The sequence below is a fragment of the Gopherus flavomarginatus genome, chromosome 8 (assembly GCF_025201925.1).
Source record: "Gopherus flavomarginatus isolate rGopFla2 chromosome 8, rGopFla2.mat.asm, whole genome shotgun sequence".
Classification (NCBI taxonomy): domain Eukaryota; kingdom Metazoa; phylum Chordata; order Testudines; family Testudinidae; genus Gopherus; species Gopherus flavomarginatus.
Window position 1 is genome coordinate 71,781,613 of NC_066624.1, and position 22,247 is coordinate 71,803,859.

Sequence of the window (22,247 nt, forward strand, 5' to 3'; positions counted from 1 at the left end):
TTTAATTAGACCAAAATATGGCATCAAATATAGTAGTGGACATGAGTTCAAAAGTATATAGTTAACATTACTACCCACTGGTCTTGAAAGGTGAACTGACCTTCTTGTCCGTTAGGGTAAGGGCAGAAGCTGAATTAATCCTGCTCCTACCAATCTCCTCTACTTTCCCACCCACACCTCTTTCCCTTCTTCTCACTCCTAGCTGCAGAACAGTCTCCCCTGCTCACAACTTCTCTAGCCTCTCTCACTATGTTAGGGTGACCAGATGTTCCGATTTTATAGGGACAGTCCTGATATTTGAGGTTTTATTATTATTTTTTTTAAATATGGCTTTCTATTACCCCCTCACCCTGTCCTGATTTTTCACACTTACTATATGGTCACCCTACACTATGTAAATGTTTGAACTCCGGACTGCTATGAGCAGGTAGAATGCCTCCTGCTGCCAATCACCCATGTTATCTCTTCATGCAGGACCATTTCAGAATCTGTGTCAAGAATTCACCGCTGAAAGCCACCAACCCCTTTTATGGTTTCCCAGTTAAGGGCAGGGATAGGACCAGCAGCAGAAGGACAAGTTGGGCAAAGCTAGAAGGCAGGCTGAAGAGAATACATGGATTGAGAATTCCAACCCTGGCCCGGCCACAGACACCCCCCCCCCCCCGGTAAACATCTCTTAACTGCCCCTACACAATTCAGGAAACTGTGTTTTGGGGACATATAAAATTGAACTGGGGAAAGCACTAACAAAAAAAAACCCATACTGTCAGGAATAATCTTCCACTAGCAATGAGAAGCGCTGCTACTTTTTCCATCTCTACCATTCAGTGGAATAACAGAATCATATATATGTAATACAATCTCTGTCTGAGAACCATAAAATAAAACTTAAACGTAGATGATTTGGTTATAGTATATATCCAGATTATTGTTCAGTATTTCAGAAATCTGTTTTTAAAATAAACTAAAAAAAATTCAGATTTGTAACCTTTTCTTTTTTATTACAGTCTCTTTCCCAGTTTAAAAAAAACAACATCCAAGGCAGAGTTTTCAAACTGGAATTAAAGAATACATATAACAATTGCATAACATCAGGGTTCACGATGCAAGGAACACTTCGCATCCTTATCACGACATGAAAATGTAAGCCAAGTATTGCCAGGTTAAAGTGCAAGCTGGCACTCTTCCATGGCATTTCAACCTACCTTACTTGCAGCTAAACTTGGCACATATCCAACAACTTCCCCTTCAAAAGCAAGCAATGATGAAAGCTATTCAGCCCCTGGAGGACAGTGTGCTTACAACTGGAGGAAAAAACATTCTTGTCAGAGAGACAGTTTGACAGGAGTCAAACTGGGGACAAATCCTCAGGGCTCTGTCCATCTCCTTCTAGCCTTTTTGCCTTCAACATCTGTCAGCAGGATACCTTCCTCCTTTTTTAAGACCATGTAAAGATCACTGACAGATCTATAAGCAATCTTTGGCAATAAATATAATGTTCTTTCCACACGATATTTTCTCTAGTATTTTTCAATCCCTATTTCAAAAGCTTAATTCTTCAAAAGGGATCTCTTCCAAATAAATGGGAGAGTATTGGTACTTCATTATATCAGCAAGTTCTTCTATTTTCAGGTATAGCATTCAATTTACTAAATGATTGAAATTCTACAAACTTTAAAGAAAGATTTTCTTTGGTTTTTTTAAAAATAAACTTTCCCTTAATTTACTTGTAGTACCCACAATGCCAGACGTCACACCTATCAATACAAATAAAAATGAAAATCCACTGTAGGCTTCTAGACAAGAAAGGTAAATATATGTATATAACGCTTTGCCTATCAATCTACCAAACACTGTAATATGTAGGTTTTGGATTAAAGCATCTTGATTTATATGTGACAGTTCAGTTGACTCCTAGAAAAAAATACACAGCCTTTGAAACCATTTGTGTACATTGGGAAAATGGGTGGTATTTTAAAGTTGTGTTGACTAACATTCATTCCCCTCTAACAGTTAATCATGACCAGGTAGCATGTTTTTAAACTTAATTATCTTTACCTACCATCCTATGGCAAAATGCTGTTTAAAAATGTGTTGGATAACATATTTTAAAATACCACTCATTTTCCCAGTGTAGACAAACCTGAAGTTATGAGATAAGCTGGCTGTAAAGCAGGTCAATATCTCCAGGTGAAAGGTTGGTCTCTAAATCTCCTACCCCTGTCCAGCTTTGCAGCACAGAAGACCAACACATGCTCCCAGTAGCTGAATACTTTGTCACCCTTCCAGGAGAGGATGATCTGCTGGGGTTTCTGTCCTTGTGTAGACCCCAAGCAGAAGAGAAGAACAGGACTGAGCCTCCATTTAGAATTGCTATAAAATAAACATTCAGGCTTGTGGTGGTTATAAGAGAAGTCTGGCCCCCATCCCAGATTGCTCATCTGCTGCATAGCGCTTTCCGCACCAGGACCATTTCACTGAAGCTGTAACATCTGTGGTGGCAGAGGCCCTCAGATTGGATAAGGCTCCCATGAGAAGATTCAATTGAGGCAGTAAGCATGTGCTCCTGCTCTTTTAAAAGGAAAGGTGGAGAAAAGCAGCAATAGAGCAACTGAAGCCTTGCTGTTTTCACAGGAGTGTGGTTCATGGCTAAGGATCCAGAGGTCCCAGGTGAAGCAGGAGAAGCTGGGAAGCCTAGGGCCTTCTGTGCACCCAGGACAGCACAAGGGAGACCTATTGTTCAAAGAAATGGGGGGCAGGAGGATTGGAGGCGGAAGGGGCAGCACTGACTGGACTGGAGGGGTAGGTGTGATTTTTTTCAACCAGATTGAATTGCTTTATTTGGGGGATTGAAGATGTGTCAGTGGAAATTAAATATGGTTAGACTTCAGTTGTGTGGCAGTACCAGTATTTTCACTCTATGCTAATAGCTTTAGTCCTCAAGCAAATAAATTGAGGACATATTTTTCAAAGCCTGCTATTCATCCTTTCTTTAGGCTCTATGCCTCATGAACAGCAGACACACCCAACCCCTGACCTTCACAAGAGCCCAGCCTGGTTATTTTTATATTTTCCGATGAGACACATGTGCTGGAGAAATAAGGTTATTTACATTTGATTTTGCGGTAGGGGTGACTTATGGTTCTCTCCCCTGCTTCCAGCATATGCTACTGTGGGGGCTGGATGCTGTTACTGTCATAACTAAGGCTATTTCAGTGTGCCTGGATCACCATCTGGATGCTGCTGCCTGCATACTACTTAATTCTTTTTGCAGGCTCTACAGCCCCGTCAGAATTTTGTTTATAAGCATGAATTATAAAGGATGGATGAAAGCAGGGCTCCCAATCAAACAGATCCACAGGTTCAGCTCTCTCTGGGGGTTCCCCTTACGACTCTTTCTGAGAGTTTATGGGGACAATCTTTGGACTACATGGCATCTCTCTTCATCTCCCTTTGACGACCTTAGAAAGTAGGTCAGTCAGAGAAAACATATCTAATGACTCATCAAATTAATTCCCAATTGCCAGACGCTGTGTGTGGGGCTGGGCTGGAGTCATAGAGTCTACCCCTGAGAAGGGAGTAACTGAGAAATGCCTGATCTGGCGCTCTCCAGCTGCCAGGAAGGCAGTCCTTGCCCCCAAGTATAAGAGTAACCTCCTGTAGGCTATTCATAATAGTATAAATCATGTGCAAATATTTTTCCTCTTTTCAAAAAAAAAATTAACTTAAATGTTCAACTTTACAGCAACTAAGCAAACATTTAATTACCCTAAAGCAAACATACACTTCCTGAAGTAATCTGTCTATTTAAATTCTTCTTCTATCTTAGACTTTACTAAAAGGAATCTTCTCATAAATAGCATATTTTCCTGATGGGTAACTTGTTTATAATTTTCCATATCTGTGTGGTTTGATGCGATGTGCCTTTGCAAATCATACTATGAGTCCTCAACTACAAATATTTAAATGATAAGATCAAATTCTCCAGCTGGTGCAGCCTGAATATTATTTAAAAATATGTTGACTTCTAGCTTATTGCAAAGATGTACACAGTTTAGCAATTAAAATCACAAAATGTAAAGATTACAGCTCTGTACCTCACATGGTTTCAAGTTATGGATAATGATAGGGAATGGAATGCTAAATTGCAAGACTGTTAAAAAAATCAACCTATTGTTAGAAACATTAGTTCCAAAGATGTTCTTAGAAATCAGTCTCTTTTTTTTTTTGAAGGGGTGGGGAGTAATCAACTAAAACTAACATTTGTTTGTTTGTATATGTATCCGCAGCAGTGGGTGAAGTGGCAGAGGCAGCTGCCTAATAGCTAGTGTCCTGCACTATAATGCTATATTCCTTATCTTGTCATTTCAATTCTTGGAACTGGTACTAGTGCACAGTTATCACGTTCAGTGCTGTAGTGAGTGGGTGGAAGGAGGTGAGTTCTTTGTGTTACTCTGTTACAAAGACTGGAAGATATAAGAGCAGGACCTACTAGCTCTGAAAGGAGTTCTGTGCTGTCCAATCCAGTCATCAATGAGAAGGAGAGGGACTACGATCTGGGGATGTATGTTAAAGATGGTAATAATGGGAGCAACTCTTAAGCTTTAAGAGGGGTACTAAAGATGAACCTTAGGAAGAAAAAAACATGGAAGGTATACAAAAGAAGTGTCAAGTTCATGACTATTTACACAGATGATTAAAAAGTCTGCCCTCTTCATTAGGTGCATTATGGTAAATCGTATGTCAGAAGTCTACAGCAGTTAAGTAACCATCATTACCGCTCTTTAGGTGCAGGAAATTATGTTTATTCTTTCCTTAGCATAAACCCATGATAATAGCTAGATCAACAATATATTCTGTTTCATTGGTATTCAGAAATAGCATTTCAAAACTGGTCCAAAATGAGTGATAGCTACACTGTTCATTTCAGTCTCCAATCCCTAAATTATTGAAAATTATGTACGTTTTCATTGCAGCACATTGAGCTACTTTTAAACATTTACAGTATCTTATTTTATTATTAACTTTACTCAGATGAACTGTGGCATTTTCCTATACTTCAAATATAATACAGCAATGAAGGATTTATAGCACGGTAAGGTAAATATACACTTTTTTAAAGATCCCCCTAATATATATCAAGAAGTGAAACAGATAAACTGCTTTACAGATTTATTACATCATGTTTTTCCCTCTCACCCTTTGCTCCCTTTATTATCAGGGAACAAGTGGTAAGAAAGCAATCATCACAGGGATATCATACTTAACTAATCCTTCTTGTCTTTAATATAAAATTTGTTTGTTCCCTTTTTTTATTGTAGTCTGCGCAGAAGTCAAAAGCATTTCCTGAAGATTTTAATGAGAATCAGTTATAATCCAATTATAAGAATAAATGAAAGAGCACTTTTTCAGGGCTCAGTGCAGGAACTAAACCTCAATGACACTATATACATCATCTATGAGATGTAGTAATTATTCACATTGAAGGTGCGTTCCAGGTCAGAAGAACTGAGTTTAGAGCCTGCCATATATAAACTGTTTAACTTGAAAAACTGCCATTAGGAAATAAAGGCAAACGTAACAGGTAAGGAAATGTAATTTTTTGAAAATTATGCTAACACTTCTTGTAAAAAAGAGCATTTAAGAGTTAATTCACTAGAGGTTTATTTAAAGCAAGCACAGAAGTAGAAAAAAAACTAGGCAAAGAAAGTTACTTTCACCAGGCATGCATTACCTTACATCAAACAGAAACTAGGCTTATTTGTAACAGTCCCACATGTTGTTGCCTCTGTTCATTTTGCCTTCAGGGTATATTAGACTGTGCTAAATATGCTTCAAATTTGACTAGAATGAATACAAAACTACATTAAAAAAGTTATAAAGTTCTGACAAACTTATAAAATTAGGCAGAGTGAAAATGATCAGTAAGTATTGTACCTCAAGTAGCAAGAATCATTATACACAACTGAGATACCTATATAAAAGGTTGAAGAGAGATCAGACTGATGATCTTAACTTTAATATTCCTTTATCTACCCAGCTTAAGTCAGACATTTATTTAAACAAACCACAGAAAGCTGAGAGAATATTTTTGAATAAATGCCTTTAAGAGGATAGGTTTCAATTTCAGCACAGAAATTCACAAGGGCGATTTCCTGCAGTGATAGGCAGTATTCTCTTAACAGGTTAGACGACACTGGGAGATTTGGCAAACTCCACTTCCTCCTCAACACTGTGAAATTCCTTGGTTTTATTTAATTAAAAATTACAGTATTAACTATTTTTAGATTACTCCTTTTAGATAATTAGATTACCTGTGTCTACTTTGTGGTCATTGTATATAAGGTCTTAAAATGTATTTGGTTTCTATGCTAGAGACTTTTCACTGTGAAAAACACCCCACAATTATGCAGAATTAGGATAGACCGCACTAGTGCAAATTGTTTCCAAACGAATGAGTTGAAATACTTAACTCCAGGCGAGAGAGGGGAAGGAGTGGATGGAGGATAGTAATCTTTCCTAGTCCTGTCTTGAATCTTTGTCTACATTCTTCTTTCCCTCTACTGTAACACTTGCTAGTTTAAATTTTAAGTAAGAAACCAATGTAATACAAATTACCAAATAAAAGCAAACACAGAACTCAGTTGCAGTTTGGGTTAAAAAGGATAAATATTAACATTTAAAAGACAGTGGTACACTAATACGCTGTGCAATAAAAAAAAAATTCTGTTCTTCAGTGAGTGATTTCAATAATGAACTACAAGTGCATAAACAGGAACATAATTTGCTCCCAAAGCACTTTGTGATTGTTTTCTCTGTGGCCATTTTTCCACTCGACAGAAATGCTGAGCCTCTGCTATTAATGAAAGTAGTGGCATGGGTTATAAATATATGCAGGCGATGGTCATAAGCCAACTTTTTGGGATGAAGAAGCAGTAGGAAACCTACTTCCAGTAATATCAACTAATAGATATGAATGCCAGTAAAACAACGAATCAAAGAGGACTCCAATCCAGTAAAAATATTTGAATTATGAAAAATACTAAAATGACATGCTGTGATGGCCATATCTAGCCTGATTTTACCAGTCTGTAAATTTGGATGATTTTAATAACGTGTGTAACATTTATATTAGAGACACGATGTCTATATCCTGAATTACATTCTATGTAAAGAGCCTGCCTCCCTCCAGATTGTAACCAAGAACTGTTCAAGGTGATGTCTTCAGTCCTTGAAAAGCAATAGTTAACTAATATGTATGCATGAATTCTGTATACTGGACACTGTGGGAAAAGTCACCCTACTAATAGAAATCTGTCTTGAAGACGTGAAGGAGGATTTATACCAGGGGAAGGTGTACTTACAGAGATAACGGCCTCATACTTATGTATTTTTTGGAGATACAGAGAAAAGACAAGTCAACGGAACTCGGTATTCAAACATTCTAGCCCATTCAGCATTGCCCCAGAATGATCATTAAGGGCAATTAAGGATAGCAGAGCAAACAAATGACCTCAAAGGTGCTCAACACAGCTATGCCATATACTTGCCTCATAAATGTATTCTCAGTTTGAGAGCTGCACAAGGGCTGTCTGAGATTAAAGTGCTTAACTGGAGTTGGCAGGTCAGTGATACAACAACTCTGAGTACATCAAAACGACAATTCACACTGCCTTGAGATTTTTTTTTTTTAAACAATCAGGGGAAGAATCTTTATTTCCTCCACGGCCTTTGGGTCTCCCACAGACCTAATACTTCTCAATCAGATATTGAAATCCTCCTGTAAGGGATCCATATGGATATCTACTCATTAATAGATTAATGTGCCTAATTTCCAATTCTTTTCTGTTTGCCACTTAGGTCTGGCTATTAGAGAACTGCAAAGTTGTACTGCAGATCCACACACTCCCACAATTCAACACAGTAGCTAGCCTCGCCTCCAGCTAGTTCACAGCTCAACCAGTGGCTAGCCCTCTAGACAATTCATGGCTCAGCCAATGGCTAGCCCTCTAGCTGTAGCCAAACATAAGTATGCTCTTTGTTCAAAATTCTCTACTCTGGCTGACAAACAGAGATTTGCCTTCTAAGTTTTTACCTCACTTGGACATACGCAGCATTAATGCTAACTAGGACTACCACTTCCTGGACCAGAACATGAAGCATATTTATATTAGATCTGAAAGACCAAGCTAACAGATAATCCACAAAATCATTACATCACAGAATATCACAGACAATGTTTTCCAGATCTATATATTCCTGACATATACCAAAGCATCATAATAATCGTCAGCTGTACCCTCACTCGAGTGTTTCCTGTCACCAAAAGATTAAGGCCAAGATTTTAAAAGGTATTTAGGCCTTGCTGTGTTCAGTGCTGCAATGCCTAGATGACTTAGGAGCCTAAATCTCATTTATAATACTGATTTAGGGACTTAGGAGCCTAAATCCCATTGACAGATGATGGGATTTAGGCTCCTAATTCGGTTAGGTATTTTAATGCTGAATGCAGCAATGCCTATCTACCTTTAAAAATCTGGGCCTAAGTTCCAAAAGAAAGCCGAACAGACATAGCAATTGATGGCATGAAAGCTGTCATACAAATGCGAGACAGAAATGTGTGTAAATAACATGACGACAAGACTTCACCATGGCAAAGGTGACAGCACGTTTGCTTGGTACACAACAAAAAAGTACATCATTTTCCATTCACTGCACTACTTCCATTATTTCTTTCCCACAATAATTTGGACCATTTTGAGTCAGAAACCAAAAAATGCTGAGAACCACCGATTAGGAGATTCCTAAAGATAGCATTGACTTCTCTGGCAAAAATGGAATTAACAAAACTTTTGGCCACTGCGGAATTCACCTTATATGGGTGTAAATCCTTAAATTTGCACCTGTCCACCAGCAATCTGCAGTTTGGAGGAGTTAATTGTGAGTGCAAAGTGGAAGTCTAGCACTGTTCGACTATTATGAATCAATTTTTTGGATAAACTGGGTGGAGGGGTGCAGGCATTGTTAGGTTTCAAGGAGGATAAACCTATGTGGAGTGCCTTTGAGAGCTGTGAGAGTCAGTGTTAGTAATTTTGAGGTGTTTCTTTGTAACACTGAATGGTCTTTGAGGACAAAATGCAGGGAATGGTTGGGGATGCTTTCTTGGACTCCTCCCTTAGTTGAAAAGTCAGATTCATTTACTGCGGGTCCATATTGCCAGAGGCTGGGACAATGAACAGCAGAAAGGTCATCTGAATTTTAATCACTAGCAAGTGAAATCTCATCAGAAAAAGACTGAAAAAGTGAAGACAATCCTAGTTGGCACAGCAGGTGAGCTGTGAATGATGAACCACTTTCTTTTAAGTGCTCAGTGGGCATTGAGGCTGTTTTAGTCAGTCAGATGCATTCTTGTCACTAAAAAGGCCTTGTCCAGTGGAGAAGATAAGTTTGGGTCAAGGAAAACAGTCACATCCTCAATGGTCAATTCCTTTTGTTAAAGTTAAAGGTACCTGGTGCCCAGATTCTACGCTTGTTGAAGACTATTCCTCACTATCTGATGTAGAGACTGTGCTGAAGACCCTGGGTTAACAGTTAAGATTTCTGGCATAAGAGAGAGACACAGATTTAGTCAGACTGGAGTGTACTACCTTGCCACAAGGGCAGCACTAATCTGTTTTTCCCAAAGTCTTCTCCACTTTATAAGTTTTTATCAGCACACTGAAGTGCAGGAAAACTAAGCAAAAGAACTCAGGAAAGAAAAGGAAGAGTTCAGGTTAAAGACTGCACAGCAGAACAAGACCTCAGACCTTTATAGTGGACCATGTCTGATTGCACAAAAAGACATAATCAAATAATTGCTTGAATATGCATATAACTTGTGAATACATTTAGAACAACTGCATGTGAAACCATGATAACTGCAGGCACATTTGTTAACCAGAAGGCCTGAAAACTTGGGAAAAAATTCTGTGATTTCATTAGTCACATCACTGCTGATATGAGAAGTGAAAATGTACCACATTAGAGACTACCCTTGTCTATTCAGGGAACTGGGTTCTCTTTGCATTGGATTCAGTAAAAATTCTTACCGGAGATCAAGACCAGCTTCTTTCCAAAGTAAGTCCATCAAACGCAAAATCTGGAGTGTCAACATGTCTTGTCGTAGATCTGCAAGGGAAAGATAAAAAATTGCTACTTTAATTAAATAATTTCCTGTTGTTTGTATTACAGGCATTAAAAAGTCAGTAGTCAATTACATCAAAACATACAAAGTAAACATTATAACATTTTATTCAAAGAATGCTGCCCAATTAAATAATACATCAGTTCCAAAGGTTAAATGGGGTGAATAAATAATACGGAGCCCTAACATATAAACTGACATATGGATGGGTTTCTAATGGGATAGGCTTAATAGTATCTGTTTATCGAGCCATAGGAAGGCATGGGTAATTTACGGTAATAAAAAAGCCATACAGTCTAAATGCAAAAAGAAAAGGAGCAAAAAATATAAATTTTTAATATCACTTACCATCGCCATTTTTAAAGATGATCCCTAAGAGATCTCCTCCAAACATCTTATTGTTGTATACTATCCATAAAGGCTTCATTTTAGAATCCATATATTTACACTTCTCAACGCTGGAAGGAAATACAACAACTATTTTACTCAATTAAGTAAACACTCTTTATTTGAAAGAATGAAGGGCAATAAAAAGTTTTAGAGTTCTAGTGTGGAATTGTCTTATACTTTGGTTGAATGCCATTCCAAACTTTCATTTCAGCACTATTGTGTCAGTTATACTTGGCAAATTTACGTTACTTATTTATCTATATCTATATAACTTTATATCTGGAAACTACTAAACCTAATGCCTGAAATAGCTTTCTGTATTTTCTAAGAAAATACATTACCGTCTTTAAATCTAACTCAGTAAAATTTTAGTTTTATGCTCGTATTTAACTGCTGAGCAAAGTATTCTAATGGCTAGCATGTTTATTATTGTGAACCAGACGCCAAGACTGTACTCTGACTCACTTTTAGGTTTATATATATTGTGATGGGTTGGATCACAGAAACCCCCTTGGGGCTGTCAACTGATGTGCCAAGACTACCTCTGCCCCTGCTTTCCCTGCCAGCTTTAAGTTTTAAGGTGGATAGCAAAAATCTTCAACCCCAAACTAAAACTGACATCTTAACCTTAAGAAAGCAGAAATTTGCTTACATAGCTAGGATGATACCAGACAGACAGACCTTCTCCCACCCTAGAAAACGTACTCTGTGTCAGAGCACTGCTGAGCTGCACAGACAACAGAAATCAAAGTGTTTCCATATTAAAGTTATGGTGAAAATGTAAACGGACAATCGTATATAACTTACTATAGTTCTGATAGTATAACAGAAGGATTCAAAGGAGACTGGAGGTCAGAAAGTGCTTCTCTGTATGCATTTTGTTTTAAACAGGTGTGCATTGCATCTTTTCCTTTTGCTTTGCTTTGCTTCATGGCGTTCAGTTTTATTATACTATTTAAGGTCTTCAATTTACTGAGGGCTTCAACCTGAAATAGATTTTTAAAGTATTAATTTCTGAATCATTTATGAAATTCTAAATAAAAGGATGATTTGAAATCCATATTATACAACTACAAATGCAAAGTCTCATTTTCAAAATAAAAGGCCAATTAAAGATTTGGTTAAAATATTGAAGCCAGCAATAGTAACAGTTTCTTTCAATACACTAAGAGTCGATTGTAATGAAGATGCCATTTCTGAAAAGAGTAAAATTTTCAAGAGCACCTAAGTGCCTGAGACATCTAAGTCGCATTTTCAAAAGTGACAAAGGCACTCAGGAGCCTAAGTCCCACCACTTTCAATGAGACAAGCTGCTAAATTATTTTTTAAAATAAAAAAAACTTAGGTGTTTTTGAAAAATTTCCCCATAAAACTTATTTTACTGTATGGTCTATATATATGCATTATCTCTTCCATATACAACGTAATTCTAAGAACTCTGGCCAAATTTCAAACTAGATGCCTAAAATTTGGCGCCTAAAATTTGGCACCTAAATTAATACTGAAGTCAGTGGGAGCAGTGGGCATTCATCACCTCTGGAAAAAAAAACAAATTTATTTAAGAATCTAAATGTGGATTCAGCCACCTTGCTTTAACTGGCTTATATCAGTTCAGTACAATCATGCCACTGATCCCACAAAAAATTACGCACATGCTTACGTTTAAGTTTTTGCAGAACTGGGGCCATAGTGAACACTGGTTTAATAAAGCTGTGCTATCCATTTTACCCACCACTACAACAAACATTTGAAAACTACCCTATTATAACATTAAAATGGGACTTATCTGTTTGGTTTGCCTATCTTCACTGACAATGTAAAAAGTGAAATCCTGGCTTCACTGAAGTTAAGTTTGTCATTGATTTAAATGGGACAAGGAATTCACTCTAAATATTTTTGTGTTATTCACTACAGTTGACTCACTTTCAAATGAACTGAGGGGAGGACACAAAAAGCTACCCGGTTAGAAATGGTTTGTCTGAGGTAAGTTTTTTTTCCTTTGCCAATGACACCCATTGCAAATAATCCAGATCTTAATCCAAATCATGAATCAGAGAGCTATAAAGACTGGGAAGGCTATGGAATACATACAGTTTGCCAGCTATTTAGTAAAGAAACTTTGCTAACTTATTCAGAGATCAAAACTAACTAGCTTACTATGCCATAATACCACTACTTTCAAGTAGGACATTATTCTTCTCAACTTTCTAGAAAAAACTCTTTCATACAGAAAGCTAACAGAAGCAATGGCATCTGGTCAATTAGGAAACAAACAAACAAAAAATCTAACTAGTTTGTATCAGTCATTGCAGACAACTTTCCTAACAAAAAAATGCCCATGTATGACATGCTGGGAAAAGGATCTGGATAGACAAATTACTCCCAGAGGAATAGGGTTTGATCTGGAAAAGAGGACCAGTAATCTCACTCTGTAGCACAATAAAAGAAAATTTCTTTTTAAGATATTATTTAATGGGTACCTCACACCAGACAGGTTAAAAAATATAGATTGAATGGGGATAAATTGGAGAAATAGTGATGGAAAAAGAGACTATGTATTCATGGTGGACACGTCTAGTCATTAGAAAGTACTAGGGTTTTCAGGCATCCGGTTTTCGACCAGAAGGCCCAGTCGAAAAGGGATCCTAATAGATCTCGTCAGTGCTGTTGTCTGGACCATTAAAGTCCTGTCAGCAGCACAGCGGGACTAATGCAGGCTCCTGGCCTGCCCTGGCTCTGCATGACTTCTGGAAGCGGCCAGCATTTCCCTCAGGCTTCTAGGCAGAGGCACGGACACTGGGGCTCCACGTGCTGTCTCTGCCCTGAGAGTGACCAGGGAACCGGAGCCAATGAGAACTGCAGGAGCGGAGCCTAAGGACACAGGCAGCATGCAGAGCTACCTGGCCACACCTCTGCCCTAGGAGCCAGAGAGAAATGCCAGCTGCTTCAAGGAGATGCTGGAGGTGAGCGCTGCCAGAGCTTGCACTCTAAACTCCGTCCTGCACCCCACCCCCGCGCCCAGCCCGGTGAAAATGAGTGAGGCTCGGGGAGAGTAAGCGATAGAGGGAGGGAGGAATGGAGTGAGCAGGGGAAGGGCCTTGGAGAAAAGGGGTTGGGTAGGGGGCAGGGCCTCGGGAAGGGACGAGGCAGAGGCGGTGTTTGGAAAGCTGTCAACCCCAGAAAGTACTGAGATGCAATCAGTAATCAAATATCACATATTGATGGGTATTACTAAATTATCCTTTGGTAATCTCCTGGGGCTTCCAGAAATGGTCACACAAAAGGAAATGAAGAATGAGTCTCTTGTCTGCTAGTAGCTGCTCAGTACTGAAAGCATCTCATTGGAAAAAGAAAAATAGCCCAATTCTAGAGAAATGGTTAAAAAAAAAAACATATGGGAAGTTGTGGTTATGCTAATTTTTCCATACCAATACCCAAAAAAACCAGAGGATAAACAAGTACTTAGATAATTGGCTAAATTTTATTCAATATTCAGACAAAGTACATTCACCTGCAAAAAACCCAGCACACCTGTCCAATTTTTTTAGAATATTAACATTTGACAGACATGCCTGGTCTGTTAAATAGGTGTTATCACTCAATTTAATAAAATCACTAGAAATGACATATCATTGGTGGTGTAGTAATGCTCACTCTGTTAATATGGTAGCACCCTGTTAACAGAGAGATCTGATTACTGTATTTCTGTATGTCTCTTTAAGCAAAAGTTCAGTTGTAATGATTCTGTTTCCTATATTTATATGGCAAAGTTCTGTAAAACTGTTAATACTCCCTAATCAAATAATTAACGGGGGAAGGGGTAAATGTCTGTCTGATCACAATTGTTTGACCTCAGCCACACAGGTAAGGCATATTGTATATCTGTGGGAAATACAAGAAAAGCAAGTATGGTTTTTATTTTATTAAATCCTCATTGCAATGACACTTCAATGTGACCAAGAATCAGTTAAAAGTGCTTTGAGAACTATGGAAGAAAAGTGCTATATGGCCCACAGTCAACTGTACTTAACCATGTCCCTAACCTTTAAGCATTTGAGCAGTCCCATTAACTTCAACTGACCTCGCTCACATGAGGAAGTTAGGCACATACTTAAATATCTTGATTACTAGGAATTTATAAGAGATTATTATTATTTAACCAACAACTTTAAATCTTGTTGCTTGTAACTGGATAATTATTTGTAACCAATATTGTATTATTCCTTGTGATGTTCGCTGAACTGTTTATTCCTTTGTGGCAATCTTTTTGAGTAAAGACACTGAAGAAAATGCCGTGACATTACAGCACCAAATGACAATATAGCAAAGCCCTTTGTACATTTCTCTCTAGGCTTGCTACTGATTAACATATTAACATATGCATGCTGTATTTTAATCTCAACTAGAGATAAGTGATTATGGATCTTTATTAAAATTGTATACATAAAATCCTCTTTAAACCAAAGCTAACTTGCTCAATCTAAGGCTGATTATTATTCACTCAAAGATATTCTACTTTCACATTTGCAAAGTTAGTTTCTATACAAGGAAACTTCAGCCTAATCTATAAGGTGTTGAGTTAAAGTTCAAAATTTCTATAGATAAACTGTCAGACAGGATGCTGTGGAAGTTGTATGCAGTATGATTATAAAACTGAGGCAGTGGAGGACCTGCCAGGTCAGCCATCTGTCAAAACCAAAAGCACTCTGCTTTTCCACAGTTCCAGGAGCTGTACAAACACCAGTGACAAGGGGACAAAATGGAACTTGTACTGAATAAACAGGAACTTTTTGAAGTATTTCTACTTTGAATTTCTTCCGTGTTTGCACAGTTGGGAAGTTTGCCCAGTTTGCCCAGTTTTTTGCCCCTTCTTTGATTGTGTTGACATTTGTTTCCTGAGAAGAGCATAGAAAACTTCACTGACCTTAAGTCTCTTACTGACAGCATTTCATCACCTAGTCTTTTTATGATTTTAATAATACTAACAAGCACATTTGTGAGAGATGGCTTTTTCAATGCTTTCTGAACAGCATTAAGAGAGAACAACAATGGTACATTCCTATTTCATTTACTTCTTGAGATACAGTTGTAACCCAGATGTGATCAGAACTAAACGAAAATTTAGATCAGACAATTTCTAATTGGCTTGCTTTTTGTTACCTCCTCTCAGTTTATGTTTTCGCTGTGCATTAAATAAATCAGAGATATTACTTCTGTTTTTCAGAAATGTGTATTACTGCTAGCAGCCCAGCTCTTAAGCCAATGCAATTTCGACACATTAAACTCTTCAGAACAAGCTTTGCAATGTAAGCATTGGCAGGTCATTAACAGCAGCACACTATAATATATTTAGAAATGAACCTCACCTCTTCTCTTGATTGGTATCCCCACAGAGATAACAAAAATTATGTTTGTCATCATTTCTCTTTATAGCGATCTATTTAGATTTATTAAACTTGTTAAGGCATTATTTCAGCCTCTTTATTAAAGCAACAGTTTGAATTACCTTTTAACAAAAGCCAAAGTTGCAAGAAGTGACCTTTTAGAGTAATCTACTAAATCCATTGTTCCCCGGGGATGCATGCACTCTATTTACAAGTATCAGGAATAGTTAAATGGCTGCCATGCAGGAGAGCTTTCCTCCTCTGGGGCTCCCCCACCCCTTGCTACTTCCTGTGTCAGTGGCTTGGGGAAGGGGTTCCCCATTCCTATGTCTCTCAATAGCTTTTTCTTCTCTTTACCTCCCTTCCTTTTTCACACACAGCAGTTCTTATGGAAGGAGCTTGCAGCTGAGCCCCATATCATCGATGGAATAGATATTTCACTTGCAAGTCAGGAATAAGTGAAGACAAATATTTAAACAATCAATACCTGTTTGGAAAGCACTTTCATGTGAGCAATACTTCCTCGGCAGTAAGCTTCAAGTATTACACCAAACTGTATTGAGACAGCAGGTATGTGCACCTCTGACCTACAGGAAGCATCATGTGAAAACAGAAAAAAAACCCCACTGAGTTGCAAAGATAGATTGTATCCATTTTACAGATAAGAAATCTTCAAGCTATTACAATAGGAATTTATTACTACTGTAATTAAACACAAAACATAATACTCTGACTTAACTTAAATGCAAAGCTACATTTGAAAAAACATAATCCTAATGCAGGGCCACTTTCCCTAAGGACAGCAGCATAGTTCAATGGCTAGGTGCTAGACTTTGAAGCAGAAGAGTTGGTTTCTATTAGAGTTTCCCTCATTCTTTGGCCCAGGAATATTTTAGAGGCATTTTAAATCACTAGGAAGGAAGGAATGCCTTTATATCAGTCTTCAGTACCTCTTTGGCCAGAAATGTTGCTGATAAACTATGGAGGGAATGATGCTGGCTAGGCTTCAGTTATGCTAGAGTGGCAGGGGTATTGTGAGGAAAAATGGAGGAAGTCTCAAGGGTTCACGAGGAATATGAAAATTTTCCAAAGGAGTCCCCCTTCCTCCAAAACAAACCATTTTAAAGGTATTAGGACAAAAGCTAATTATCCTCCACACAAAAATTAAACATGTAGTACTGTATTTACTTTAGTTTTAAGTAAAAGCTTGAGACAAACTAAAGCTCTTCCTACAAAGTATTTGTCATTCACAGAAAGGCCGTTCTACTCTTGCCTTCAAAAAGTGGCAACTAAGAATCAAAGAAATTTAATGTCTCAACAAGAATTCAAATAAAAGTGAAATTCATTCAAACTTGTGAGGGTATAAATGTTGCATTTCCAATGCAAACAAAACAAACATTTAAATTTATATGCAGAACAATTATAGAAATAAGGCTTCCATATTATGACAATATTAATTCCAAAATGGAGCAATTTAATATTTTTTTAAATGTAGCTTTTGTTTTGGAGATTGCACTACTGTTATTTTTCAGCCATTTTATGAAGAATTTAATATTATCAACATCAAAGTTAAGAAATCACAAGAGCAAGAAATACACAATACTGGGGAATAGCTAAAATGAAAAATCCTCAAGAACGTGTATTTGGTATGAAACAGTTTATTCTGTCTGCTGAGGATACACACCACCCACTCTAGTAAAAAGGGGAAATTCTTACCTTAGATGCCAAAATAGCATCTGCCCAATCCTCCTATTAGCAAGTGCTCTCTCTACCAGGAATCTGGAGAGGGCACAATCGAGAAAAGGTTCATATTTCAGAACTTGCACAAGCTGGAGAAGATACTGAGAGAGCTCTTCATCACTGGAAGGAAATGATAAAATCTCGTAAACAGCCAGGTAACTAGATTGATCGATTCTTGAGACACACAGTCTGTAACAATGGTAAGATCCACATCTAACAGGAAAGGTTTCCACCTTTCAGGCAAATGAGGAAGAATAAATAATGCATGTAGGCTGAGTGTGAAACTGTCAAAGAGGTTCTAGAAGACCTTGAATAATAAGGAGCAACACTGTTATGATTAGAGCAGAAACTTCTGATGGAAATCAAGGGACATAAAATACTTTGGGTGAAATCTACTGAAATCAACAGGAATTTTTTCCAGTGTGTTTTGTGTGAAGTCAGATTAACTGCCTTCAATGCTTCACAACAGATCAATGGCCCCTCTTTCAATTACTCTGACCGTGGAGATGGATCTAAGGCAACAGCTCAGGCTCACCCTGCCCCCTGACGTAGTGCAAGAGGTATGACAGGAATGGACATTGAAATCACCTAAGAAAATAAACTTCAGCAACTCCCAATCCAGGTCTGTGAAACACAGTAAGCTGGTAAGGGTAAGGGTGACTAAATGGCCAGACTTGGTCTTCAGGGAAAAAATAGATGCTTAGTGATCAAAGGGAGTGCACTAAGTACAGTTCTGCCATTCCCAAGGATTTGATCCTTCACAGTTATCCAGATGTTGAAGTCATTCCTATGGCTCTAATGAGACAGTCAAGATGAGCTACAAGATCTCTGTGGGGCCTTACAATTCTGCCAGCCCTCTGCGAGGTTGCATCTGCATCTGCAGTTAAATGGGTAGCTCTATATTTATGCAACCACAGCATGCAAGATCTGAATTAAAATTTCCACCTACAATTATTTGAGGTTCAGCACCAATTTCACCTGGATAATTTTGCAATCAGGTAGTGCTAAAAAATGAAAATATGGCATGTTGGTTTAGAATGGCTCTCATAAAAAGATGTCAAGAGCAACCAAAATTTAAAACAAAAAAGTAAACAAACCAAAAAACTCCAGAACTAAAGTATTCAATAATTCATCCAAAAAGCCACCCAAATACCTTTCAGGCCCCATTTTTATAACTTAATTGTTCTGTATAATTGAAAAAAAATTATTCCTTCTCAAACATAACATACATCTTTCTAGGAAACCGTCTATTTCCAAGAGAAACAAACACTTGCATTCTCTATTTTTTATGTAGTAACTTTGTTGCTTTAGCGATGTCAGGGCATATCTGAACTCACCCGCTGAACTTTCTAGATTTTACACTTCTGAATTGCCTATAGAACTCTTTACCCATAAGAGACACAAAAGGAAAAATTAAAACTTTACAAGTTACTGAAAACTCAATTGTGACTGTTAGTAGAATGCTTAAGGTTTAATTTGGATAGAAGTATTGTAATCTGTTGTAGCATAAATTCCAACAAAGATAACACTTTATTTATAACTATTATTTTTTTGTAAGAAAGCCTAGAATACAAGTATTTTTCTGCTGTCTGGTACGTTTAGCCTTCAAAAAAGACAACAAAGAGGTGATGTCCTAACAGTCTTCAAATATGTAAAGGATTGTTATAAGGAGGATGGTGATCAGTTGTTGTTCATATCCACTGAAGGTAGGACAAGAAGTAATCAGGTTAATTGGCAGCAAGGGAGATTTAGGTTAGACATTAAGAAAAACTTTCTAACTAAAATAGGTTACTAAGAAAGGTTGTGGAACCCCCATCATTGGAGGCTTTTAAAATAGGCAGACAAACACTTGTCAGGGATGGTCTAGATACACTTGGTTCTGCTTCAGCATGGGGGTGATTGACAAGATGACCTCTTAAGGTCCCTTCCAACCAATCTATTATTAACCACCATTTAGATTACATTTTCTTTACATTTTTACTTGAGGCATTTTATCAGGCATATAAAAAAAATCTGAAACTGAGTTATTATATCCTGTTGAAGGGAATTCTGCTTTGGAGACATTACTAAGAATAATCATTCCAGATAACCAATTCAGCATCATTAGGTGAGACAGGGTTAACAGAGCAATTACTTGTTTACATTTGAAAAAAGTCAAAATATTTTGTCAATAACCTAGCCTTGACAATAATAAGCTGTTCATCACATATAAAGCTCAGGAGTCAAGGACAGGAGAAATGCAGTAATTCTGCAAATGATAAAGTTCAACTTATTGTGGAGCAAAATTTTTACAACAGCAGAAATGTACACTATAAAGGAAGAACTGCAAGCAAGAGAAACTACCTATGAGAAGAAACTGAAGTCAACAACTCTATCAAATCTTAGCTTTTTATTAAATGGTACAGTGAGTAATTGGGCCACTATTTTCAGACACAGAGTAGCTGGTTTGTGATCCTCACAGTATTTCACTATCCATGTACTTCTTCCCATCATCAAAGGCCTCACATTATAGTGATTCTCCCATTGACTAAGGTCTTGTCTACACTACGGGGATAAGTTGACCTAAGTTGCGCAACTTTAATTACGTGAAAAACGTAGCTGGAGTCGACGTAGCTTAGGTCGACTTACTGTGGTGTCTACACCATGCTGCATTGTCGGGAGACACTCTCCCGTTGACTTCCCTTACTCTTCTCATTGTGGTGGAGTACTGAGTCAATGGGAGAGAGCTCTGTGGTCAATTTAGCAGGTCTTTACTAAACCTGCTAAATCGACCCCTGGTGCATCGATCTCCACAGTGTGGATCCCCAGTAAGTGTAGATCCCTTAAGTAGGGAGGAAAGACATTTCCTTTTTTTGGGATGGAGGACACTGCCAGCCTCTTCTTGGAAGGGAAGGACATGAACCTTGTTCCCAGAATGGCAGTATACTGAGGTGTTAATGGGTTGACAGACTAGATTATAATTGGGCCATTCTAAAAGAGTTTATTTAATTGTTTGTATGTATTATTTTACTTGGGGATCCTTGTGTGGGAAAGAATGTGTTCTTAGACCATTTTTGAGTTTGAGTCCTTTCTTCTCTTGTAAAAAAGTAGAGTGCAATTCCCCGCCCCCCATAATACTTTTACAGCGGAACAATTACCATTACTTACCTCATTTGCTTTAAACAGCCCACTGCATACTCTCTCACATACTGGTCCGGATAATTGAAATCCAGCAACTCTAATGCTTCTCTAGGAGGCAATTTTGACCATATTTGAAGAAGAGCCTGAAGCTGTTTTAAAAACAATATCATCCACAGTCAGTCACCTGTTCAATACATAGCTGAGAAATTAGATGGACAGATTTTCCTGATGATAATTATTTGGAAGAAGATTATGGGGCTAGCTGGTTCAAAACCCAGGAAAACAACTTTTCGAAAAATTTCCCATTTTTCAGCTGTTCTTCTGGGGTTCTTTTGGTGGAGTTTTGTTTTCTGAAAACCTGGTTTTCAGTAAGTAAACAATGGTTTTAAAAAACAAAAAAATCAGATAACTAAAAATAAGATAAATGTTCTAAATGATTTCAGTAAAAAAAAATTGTAAAGTTTTGTGGAAAATTTCTTGAAAACATGAAAATTTTGATGAAGAAAAAGAAAAACTTTTTGTGAAAAATCAAGTGTTTTTTTTTTTTTTAGAGGGGTGGACGAACAAAAAAGCTTTTCAGATTATACATTTTGGCCCATTCAAATTATGCAGCACATCTTTGGATGTAATCTGACTGCTCTGTACTAATGTCACTTTGGCTGCGAGCATAAGTGACCCAGGGAAGAACACCACAGTGAAGGATGATCCTGTAATGGTATGCAGATGACCTGGGTACTCAAATTCCATACACACTCCCTGCTACCAGCATAGTGGGAAAAGGAAGCTATAGTCCATAGACCTAAAGCTACAGAATGTGGTTAATGAAAAGAGGGCATGGTCTGGATCCTAAGTTAGATTTTCATCCCCTAAAATGATCAGAGTAGCATCCAGTCTAACAGACCACAAGAAAGAAAAAATATGCACACCACCACAAAGATCAGGGCAGTACAAATAAAAGCTTTAACCCAACTCAAAACATACCCCTTGACTTTGGTTCTGTACATTTTAGCTGTACTCCTGGGATCTGACCCTACAAGTTTAAATTAGTTATCCAGTAAGGTGCACAATTTTCCTGAGGGCTGCTTTTGTTAAAATATACACTTCATCATTATAAACTTCATAGTAGTGTCCAAAGGTCCCAAATGTGGGATCAGGACCCCACTGTGCTAGACACTGTATATATACTCAGTAAAAAACTGTCACTTCTCCACAAATATCAGTGGGAGAAAAGGAATATACATCTCTATTAAAGCTGAGGAACAGACAGATTTATCGACTTGCCCAAAGTCACATAAGAAGCCTGTGACATCACTGGGAGTTGATTCCAGCTGCCTTAACCGCAAGACTATCCTCCTTCCCTAATTCATGCTACAGCTGCAGAATTGATGTAAACTGCTACACGCCTGCAAACAGAAGCATTATTTCTCAAA

At 37.8% G+C, this 22,247-nt stretch overlaps 1 protein-coding gene across 5 annotated transcripts in view; it reads right to left on the reverse strand.

Annotated features, from left to right (window-relative positions):
* The window catches only part of PIK3CB (phosphatidylinositol-4,5-bisphosphate 3-kinase catalytic subunit beta), a 223,008-nt gene that overhangs the window by 22,605 nt on the left and 178,156 nt on the right, over positions 1-22,247 (reverse strand). For all 5 annotated transcript variants that reach the window (XM_050964001.1, XM_050964000.1, XM_050963998.1 and 2 more), the window contains 6 exons: positions 20,845-20,966; positions 17,674-17,817; positions 16,445-16,544; positions 11,381-11,559; positions 10,532-10,641; positions 10,089-10,167 (listed from right to left, as the gene is read on the reverse strand). In XM_050964001.1, the coding sequence (XP_050819958.1) occupies positions 10,089-10,167; positions 10,532-10,641; positions 11,381-11,559; positions 16,445-16,544; positions 17,674-17,817; positions 20,845-20,966 (734 nt within the window). The remainder of the gene's footprint in view (positions 1-10,088; positions 10,168-10,531; positions 10,642-11,380; positions 11,560-16,444; positions 16,545-17,673; positions 17,818-20,844; positions 20,967-22,247) is intronic.